At 34.2% G+C, this 10,000-nt stretch overlaps 1 protein-coding gene across 1 annotated transcript; it reads left to right on the top strand.

The window, feature by feature from the left end:
* Positions 1 to 2,328: 2,328 nt before the first annotated feature.
* LOC142344964 (uncharacterized) lies at positions 2,329 to 4,425 on the top strand. The gene is made up of 2 exons (XM_075397048.1): positions 2,329 to 2,607; positions 4,266 to 4,425. Exons 1-2 carry the CDS (start codon positions 2,450 to 2,452, stop codon positions 4,423 to 4,425), a joined length of 318 nt encoding a protein of 105 aa, XP_075253163.1. The 5' UTR covers positions 2,329 to 2,449.
* The last annotated feature ends 5,575 nt before the right edge of the window (positions 4,426 to 10,000 follow it).

Below are 10,000 nucleotides of genomic sequence, written 5' to 3'. Positions count from 1 at the left end.
AGAAGTGTCTTTTTTACGACTAAAAGATGCGTATTGGTAGAGCGTCTTTTCTTTGATCAATAATTTTGTTGGAGTGTAAATAAAACGGGACGTGAAATGCGTGAGAGCCAAAATGTTTAGGTCAAACTGTTAAAAAGCTGGGAGAAAAGAGAGTGAATTTCTGATAATGTCGCTTATCTGAGAGAAAGAGAGAAAGAAGAAGAGAGAAAGAGAGAAAGAAGAAAAAAAGCAGCAAAAAATTTTCACCAAGAGAGCAAAAATGTTTTGATCATGTACGGTATTTGCGAAGCAGTTCTTTTAGATATACTCAATTTTTTTTTCAAATCAGAGGTTTTCCTCTCAATTGTCTAAACTATTATTAGGGACATTGGAAACATTTTTGACCATCGGAATTTTTTGGTATGAAGAGTTTTGGTATGAATTTCTAGCCTTTTTTCAATTTGCCTTGTTTTAAGTTTTTAAGCAGTTTTTCTAATCTTCTTCATTTTTGTAGCATCTGGGGAGCATATTTTTGCAATATTTGTTTTTCAAGCAGTTTTGGTGGCCTTTCAAATTCATTAATTTTAATTTTGATTTGTGTTTTTCAAAGAAAATTGTGTAAATTTCAGCAAGTTTTTGCAAATTTCCTGTTTTTTTTTAAATTTTTTTCTCTTTTTCTTCAAATCTTATGGTTCTTGCTGAAATTTTTGATGATCAATTCTGAAGTAGGTGGTTTTCTATAGGTGCTATTACTATGAAATGACAAAGGAAAGTTAGACAGGGCATTATCCAGCAAATATAAAATACATATTTCTGTTTTTCTCAGATTTTTTCTGGCTATTTTTTTTGCTGTTTAAAGTTTCTCTGCGAAGTCTTGATTGGGTGATTGATATAGCAATAGATATAATTATTTTCTCCAATTAATGGTCGCTGAGCTGAATTTAATTGTTTTGCAGTGAGTTCTGTTTGAATTTAATAGAGAATATTAGTTTTGGTTTTCGATCAAGACCAGCATGAGAGGAGTGCTTTGCGTCTGATTATATTTTTCAACAAAAACAAAGAGTGGAGTGACAAAATTCGTTTTTTTATTCACCGTGCTGTCTTTGATAGTGCTAATGATAAAAATTTAGGAGTGAAGAGGGAATTCGGGCGACATGAAATATGAAATTTGTTTCAGAGAGCAAGACTTTTCGATCAAGTTCGATTTTTTCAAGTAGTATCTTCGGTTTTAATTATTTTCTTGGTTCATAGGTTTTTATGGTCCATGCTCGGGATCTTAGGGCTGTTTTCATAGTGTTTGAAAGTTTTGGTGATAAATACCGTATTTAGTTTAAATACCGTTTACCATATCAATTTTTACTTGGGCTTATCCCTAGCCAAGTAATGAGCGGAAAATTCATTTCTTGCATTTTTTTGAGCGATTCCGTTCATTTCGGTCATCCATCTCGCATTTTTTAGCAGAACTTGAGCGGACTCCTCGAACAGGGTTACTGCTTTCAACGGGTCAATTTTTGCGCAGTCAAATTTAACCAATTTTGACCCGGGTCGAGATGTCAGCGCCGTTTCAGCGCATTATGTAAGAAATGCGCTGAATGTGCTAAAATTATGTAAGAATTTAGTTGAATTCGCTGAAATGCACTGAAATGAGCTGAAACGCGCTGACTGTCCACATTTTCCAGCGCAAAAATCTTACACAATTTTACGCTGAAAGGCGCCGAAACTTTGCAAGAAATGCATTCAAAATTCAGTGCATTTCTTGAATATATATAGTGGATTAAAATGCTTTTCGACACCGATTCCTGAATTTTGAACCATTTAAATTGCTTTTACACTAACGATTAACAGTTTCTAAAAATGCGCTAAAAAGCGCTGAAATGCGATGAAAATATGTTAAAAATGCGCTGAAATTTCAGCGCATATCTTACATAATTTCAGCGCAATTTTTCCAAAACTGTTTATTAATATAAAATCAAAATTAAATGGGCAGAATTTCAGGAATATATGGCGCTGTGGATTGAATGATGCGGGCTACGGCACCGGAGATCAGGATGCGCGTCTCAGCCAGTGCTACTTTCTGAAAATTCAGTGGGTTTTCAGAGCGTTTTTTGCATTTCAGCACATTTCAGTACATTTCAACGCAATATTATGTAAGATTTTTGAGGTGAAATTTTTGAAAAAATCAGCGCATTTCCTCCACAATTTTTCAAAATTTTCTCAACCTGGGGAAGACAAGATATCAGGTCAAGTGATTTTTCTGACGAAAGTACACAAATGGTCTCTCCTTATAAATTAGCTAATATTGATTTACCAACGGGAGAAAAAAAACAAATCTCACTCCAGAGTGAAGAGCGAAATCGACTGCTCTATACTATGCGGCCAAAATGAAGAGTGTAAATCATTCAACTTTTGTGGAAACAGACTTTGTTCACTCAACTTAATCGATTTCTATAACCCCAACCCAGGTGTTGAAATGTTACCTGACGAACAATGTACGTACGTTGGAATGACTCGAGAAACTTTTCCCATATGTACTGAAGGAGGAGTTGACAATGATATCCAGAATGACACAGACCCAGGAGCATGTGCGCTGAATAAAAAACGAGATGACTGCTACCATGGGGATGACAGGTTTGAGGAAATTAGAACATTAATTAGATGTCATACCTGTAGAGTGTGTTCATTTTATGAAATAGATGTCAGAGATCATTTGTGGAAATACCCACTGAGAGTAGTAGATAGGGTACAGTTGCTTGTCTGTCTAATGGGGCAGGGGTCCCTATAGATCTTAACCGATAAATTTCATTTTTTTCTGAGAATTTTAGCATTAATCACTAGTGAACTAGAAGGCATTAACTTTCAATTTTTAGAACATTCATATAAGCTCGAAAAAGCTATTAAAATTTTCGTTACGCTGCTTTTGAAAAATATCGATTTTAGTATGTTTTTCCCAGCTCTACATCATTAATTCAAAGTCTGCCCTGAGAACCAGTAACAATCACTTTTTGGGAAAACAACAACGAGTTTACGTGTTCTGTAGCTTGTATTTTGTCGATCACAACCTTGACATTTTTCATAATGTTAATTTCTCCTTTTTGGTTTTCTTGGTCATGAATAAAACCACGGATATAGTTTGTCCCATGCGCAATTTAATCAGCTGCCACTTTTTGAAACAACTTTTTATGTTTTCTGGTGAACTTCACTCTCATTCAAGTTAGCATCAAATAGAAAAGCGCTAGAGCTTTAGTCTACACACACTAAATAATGTATATGCAAATTAACCTGAACAATTTTCCCAAATTTGTTTACCTGCACACCGTTCAGGTAAATGAGTGGCAACTGTTTAAATGTTTTTAATGGATAAATTTGAAGCAAAAAACACTCTATAAAAATTTCGTTTAAAAAAATAGTATTTAAATAATTTTTTGAACCGGATAAAAGGTTCTCATGAACCTATTATATGATTTTTTCCAAACTGAAAAGAAACGAGCCATCAAATATTTCGATTTTTTTATTAAACTTGTTCTCTGACAGTTTTGAAACTTCTAATTGTGCTCTTGGACTCCTGTATTGAACAGTCGATTTTTATTTAAAATTACAAAGTTACTGGTGCAAATTAGTCAAAACTTTCTCTAAACCAAATAGAATAAGTACAATACTTTTTGTTAACCAAATTACCTGAAAATTTAAGGTAAATTGAGCATGTAAAGTTACCTTAATTTTGTCGTCTGCAGGTATATTGCGGGTAAATTGTGAAGGACGAGTGCATGAATTTTCAGTTAATTTTGCCTGAAATTGCAGGTACGTTCAGGTACCGTGCAGGTAGCATGCAGGAATATCAAAACACCTGCACAGTTCAGGTAAACTTTCCTGCAGTTTTAGGTAATCATTCCTGCACATTTTTGAGCGTGTATGCTAACTTTCATTGTCGAATTATGATCTGCTATAAAACAAATGATATTTGCTGAGATTATGTTTCAAATGAAAAATGAGGTCTATATCACGTTATCAGTTGTCTTATATGGTTAGTTCAAGGGCCTAGGGCTTAGTTCAACCGTATTACACCCTAACTAAGCGAGAATAAAGGTATAAAGCGAATTCCACTCTAATTAGCAAGAAAAAGAGTGTAAGAGTGCAATTTTAAGAAAATTACACTTTTTTGTACACTCTTTACACTGTTATTAAGGGTAGCACTAAGGGTGTAAAAATATTTTTTACGACACTCTTTACACTCTTTTCCCCGTTATTTTTCGGTAAATTCCTCGGCCCGGGTTTTCCGTCTTTTTTAGGTTCGACTATATCAGTTATTCCCACATCAACTACCAATTATGGATTTACCCATTCGAGTGCACCACTGCACTGCACAAGGCCCATGGTGGAAAAGAATGCCAGCCAATCACACAAGTTAACGTGTACATGTGGCTACAGTGGAAGATTTTAGGAAAGTGATTTCTTATTATTTATTCATAATCAACATTGTGTCTAAAGAATTTAATTTTACAGAGAAATGCATGAAACCTATTTATTTTCATCATAACCATGTTTCATGCTTTTTTGAGAGCTCAAGGTGTTTTAAAATAAACATAATAATTTGAATTTCAGCAATAAGGAATTAATGTGTAATCCATGAAGCTAATAATGTGTCCCTCATGGGCCATAAACGGTAACAATTTTCGTTCAATTTTACTACAAATTATTGCAAAAAATTAATTCAAAAATAAAATTTCCTCAAATGCTTTGGGTCGAGAATCATTCCCAGGTCAAGGTCCCAGACCCAAGCCAGCTCTGATCAGATCAGACCAAAATGGGTGGCACACAGGGGTCATCGTATATACCAAATTTGAAAAAGCAGATCGATTGTCATTGGATAGGGTAGTGGATAGATATGGCAAAATTTCCTCTTGAGTACTTCGGTAGCGTAATTTTTGGGACAACAGAGAAGTTAGTATATGATAGGACGGTAGACTAACTCCTTCGGGACACAATTTTGCCAGATTTCACTCGAGAGCACCAAACAAGGAGGCTCGGTAATGTCTGTGCGCACATAATGTTCCGACCCAGCTCATCCACATTCTTGACTTAATTGGCTACAAATGAGGAAGAGATAGAACGCTTTCAAAAACATACAGATCGTTCAAAAAACCACTAATCGATTCAAATAATGCCACTTTAGATGGCCGATAAAACTTGTTGTTAAAAGATTTGGAAAAGATAATAATAAAAATCAATTAACCAACGACAATTACGACCAAAATTCGTTGTTTATATATAAAGAAATAAAAATAAAATAAAACTTGCATCAAAAAAACCTAAATAAAGCAAATCATCTTTACTTCATTAAAAAAGTTACGGGACATGTCATCAATGCGACTGGGTAACAGGTCGACAAAAAGAGCAAAAAGGTGAAGTTCAAAAACATGTTTCTTTTTTTGGAAACAATTAATTTCAAAGTAATTAAAATCATTATATATTATCTGAAATCACCGAGAAATCCAAATATACCTCAAGAGCAAGCAATTGAGATCTATCATTATTCATTTAACGTCCTAACACAACAAAAAGAACAACAAAAACCGGCAAAAATAAAACGTTTAAATTTTGCGCAAAAAATGACAGTGAAGCCTTAAAACCAAAAAATTGAAACTAAGAACATAAAAATGTTGGATTGCAAAATTTTTCAAAGCAATTGGGGATAACTTCAAATTAAAATTTCAATAGAAAACAATATCAAACAAAGTGTACAAATATGTGGAAATCACAAACATTTTCTGAAATCTTGTAGTAACTAAACCAAGAGGCAAAATGTTGAGACTAAAATCGTTAAAGAAATTGTATTCTAGCTAACTGGGAACAAGTTTTGGCCCGTCTTAACAATATTAATAGAGACTAAGCTACTAATGGACCACAAAATGAAATGAAAAAATGGCGAATCTAAAAAATCCAAATATTTTATTGAAAACAAATAATTTCAAAAGTCATATCAGACAAAAAATTGCAAGTAAAGTGAATGAGTTAACCTGCAATGAACAATTGGAGCTCTTTCTATTGAAACTAAGTCACGAGAGCACAAAATAACAACAAATACAGGCAGAAGCCGAAACTTCACAAACATTTTTAACACATCACAGAGGTGATGCCACTCTGATTATGTTATCTGCATATATTATATGCTAACTTAAAGAACTGTTAATCATCCCTTGCTTGTCATTTGATCATCAACGGGTCTTACTTATAAAACGATTTCTTAGATGTGACATCAAAAGAAAACCCAAACTGAACAGTATCGAAAACTCCAAGAATTCTTATTAAATTAAATACGCGAAGCCATCAGTCAATACATAAAGGGAACAGAAAAACTAGTTCTTGAGTCAACAAGAGCAACTGATATTTCTTATTATTGATATTGAGTTACATGAGGACAACAATGAGAGCAGAAACGAGACCGATGAAATAACTCTTTAGTTTTTCTTTAATTCTTTTGGAAGTCATCAAAAAAATGAACAAAAAACAATAAAAAGACAAACAGAGTCAAAAAATTTTAAAAATCCTTAAAAATTGCGAGAGGACCGTGTCAGAACATAAAAATATTAACTATTCAACAAAACAAATAACATATTAATTTGAACCTTTTTCAACGCTCTGCCTTTTTTCAATAGTGTATACTTTCGATTGGACAAATGTGATAATTTGAAAAGAAAACAAGATACAGGTATAAAATATGCACTTACCATCAAATATCAAAGTGTTGGTTTTTTGAAAACACGTAAAATCAAAAACAAGAAATCATTAGTTAAATATAAACGTTACAAACATTACTTTACAACTCATATGAAATGGGGTTTGGCTTGTTTTTACTGAGACTGAACTCTAAAATTTACCGACATTTCCTTTGAACATAATCTTTGAAGTTTACAGGAGACGTTAGAAAACAACCGAAAGCTTTGTCCAGGCCAAAAAAAGTCAATTGAATTGGGGTGACTAATTCATTGGACAACAAAAATTTTTAACAATTGAATGCAAAACATAAGATAGTTAAAACTTTTTACTTAAAACCGTAAAACCCTTAGTTTATTTCTTAAACAATAATATATGTTCGTTGGACCTCACTTTTTTGTAAAAGTTATCTGTCAATAATTGAGCCCTGATGTGAAAATTGTTCCATTAATTGACATCGTCGAATGCTTTTAGAGCTGAAATTTTTTTGAACTTCGAATGCTGAAACATGTTCAAAACATGCTGAAAAAAGCCGCGCAAGAATAAAATATTAAAAAATTTATTTTAGGTATATTGAGATTGAAATCAGCCCTTATATTTCCACGAGTCTAGGAAAACACTTAACTGTCAGATGGCTGGGAAATATATCATTTTATAAACAAAATTTTTTATATCAAATGTAAATCATGTATTTTGTATGATTATCGAGTCAAAATTGGGGAAAAAACTGGCAAAACTTTAATTCCAGCAAAACTTAAGGAAGCTGAACTACAATTAAACTTTTTTCCTTCTCAATTGTTTTGATAGTCAAGAAACTTCTATCACGGATTGGGGGCGCTCGCAGTTGATTCTTCTTTGCCTGTCAATGGCTCTCTTTGATTCTTTTTGTTGATCTGTCAAGTTTGTTGCCCCGTGGATATACGGTGACCGCTTCGCGTCCAAAAATTTCACGTATCCTTTTCCCTTGATTTTGTGTTCTTTTGAATTTGTTGGTTTTAGTCTAACCTTAATGGACTTGACCCCAAATTGTTGAACAATATTGTGAAACTGCCCATATCTGCTGATAAAAGTCTTGAGTTTGCCTGGTCGCCTCTGTTCTTGATGACATCAAAGCCCTCTTGCGTCTTCTCTTTCCAGTGTTTTCTCAAATATTTAACTCCTCTTTCCAATTGGTCCAGACTCTGTGACCGGGTAACTGCATCTTTATTTTGGGAGTGCATTTTATATCTGTACTGGTCCTTGCTTTATTAGCTTCAATTATTTTCGCTATTCAACTGCTAAGACACTTTGCCTAATTGTCTTTGCAATCTTGAATTACAATATTATTTTTTTTGTTCGTTGATGCTTTTGGCACTTCGCCAAAGAGGTTGAACAGCAGTTTATGCCACTGTCCGGAACGGTGGACCAAAAGAAACGGTTGCTCTCCTAGTCGGTTGCAATGAGGAAAACTTTACACCGCCCAGTTCCTTTCAGCGGTTCGCAATCTCTCCGAATATTCTGTTTTTGCTGTTCGCTTTTGTAATTGTACAATCAATTGAACCTATTCAAAGATTTCACTTCATAGCTATTTGCTTGGATGACTTTATCTAAACATTTTTAAGTTTTTACATATAAGAACATATTTGTAGCTTAGTTTTGTAGCTTAATTTCTGTAAAATAAGCTCATCAACCGTTTCCAGTGAGCTATGATTTAATCTTTATAACGGTTTTAGTTTCAGCCAACTGTTTCTTGACTTTTTTTTACAGCTGGTACAACTTGATTTCATAAAATATCTCAGATTGTTTGTAATTTTTTCAAAGGAATTTTGTTTTCTTCCTAATTTTTAACATGAACGGTATGTCCCATATGTTTTGGAATAATGCGCAATTGTACTTTTTTAATGGTCTGAGTGACAAGTTTAAGGTTTTAACGGCTTCACTGCCAATTTTTGCGGAAAGCTAAATTGAACTTCTTTTTTGCCGGTATTTGTCCCTCTTTTGGAGTTGTATGACGTACATTGGATAATGACAGGTCTCAATTTAAATCATTTTGAAATTTATTGTTTTCAAAAATAGAAACGTGTTTCTCAACTTCGCTCCTTTTGCTCTTTTTGTGGTCCTGTTACCCAGTCGCATTGCGGACAGATCCCGTATCTTTTTTAATGAACTCTAGGTTAATTTGTTTGTTTAGGTTTTATCTGATGTTGGTTTAATTTTATTGTTATTTTTAACATAGACATCGAGCTTTGGTCGTTATCAATGTTGGTTATTTGATTTTTATTATTGTCTTTTCTAGTAGTCCTATTAACGAAAATTTTCATCGGCCCTCTAACGTTGCATTAATGCATTGCGTTAGAGGCTTATTGAGCGATATGTCTGTTTTTAAAAGTTTTCTATCTCTTCTTTATTTGGTAGCCAGTTAAGTCAAGAATGTGGATGACCGGGGTCGGAACATTATGTGTGTACGCACATTACCGAACCTCCTTCTTGTTCATTTCAGATTTATATAAGCGGTTTGAATGTTTCTGTATTTCACTACACTCCATGAACAAAAAAATTAAATTCCAGCAAAAAGATTTTGAAACCTTTTAATTTTATGGCCTTGAGAATACGTTGAAATAGTTGGGTGCTTCTTTTTCATTGTTTGCGATGAAAAAGGCTAATAAGAAATCACACTGGTACAAGGCATTCCTGTGAATAACTTCGAAGACGCCGTGCATGGATGCGCCAATGACACCCTAAAACTACTTGACAGGGTTGAAAATTTCATTTTTAACAAGTTTTATAGAATCAGACACTATTTTTAGGATAAGAATAAAAGATTTCAAATCTATCATGCAGTTCATTCATTTTATCATGTGAAAATTTAAAAGCCTACTTAAGAACTTGGTAAACTCAACAGGCACAGGCAACTCGCAGAAAATTAACTAACAGAATGATTCGGTCAAAAAAGACTTCAGCCCTGTTAGGCACGGACTCGAGGGCGCAAAAGGACTCTACACCCGGGGTAACAAAGTGTTTGACCCTTTTGAGGGACAGAACTTGACAACTATGCTCTTTGGCGCCAAATACGACACCAACACCAACAAATGGCTAGACTTGTCAGGACTCGATGTGGGAGAGTACCTCTGGAACACGCCCGATCACGTTCTGCCTGAAAATGGAGACTGTGTTTGCATGAACAAAGGGACCGACATCTTTCAATCGTGTCCTTGCCATGATGACGAAACACGACTGTATATCTGCCGAGGAAATGGCCCACGAAACATTCCTTATTGGTTGACGGAAGAACAATTTTTGTGTTCTCCGGAATCCATCTAAAATTCCGTTC

This window comes from Convolutriloba macropyga, chromosome 8, assembly GCF_964194025.1.
Source record: "Convolutriloba macropyga chromosome 8, txConMacr16.3, whole genome shotgun sequence".
In the NCBI taxonomy this organism is placed as follows: domain Eukaryota; kingdom Metazoa; phylum Xenacoelomorpha; order Acoela; family Convolutidae; genus Convolutriloba; species Convolutriloba macropyga.
The sequence above is the reverse complement of the archived record's forward strand: the minus strand, read 5'-3'. Positions and strand labels throughout refer to the sequence as shown.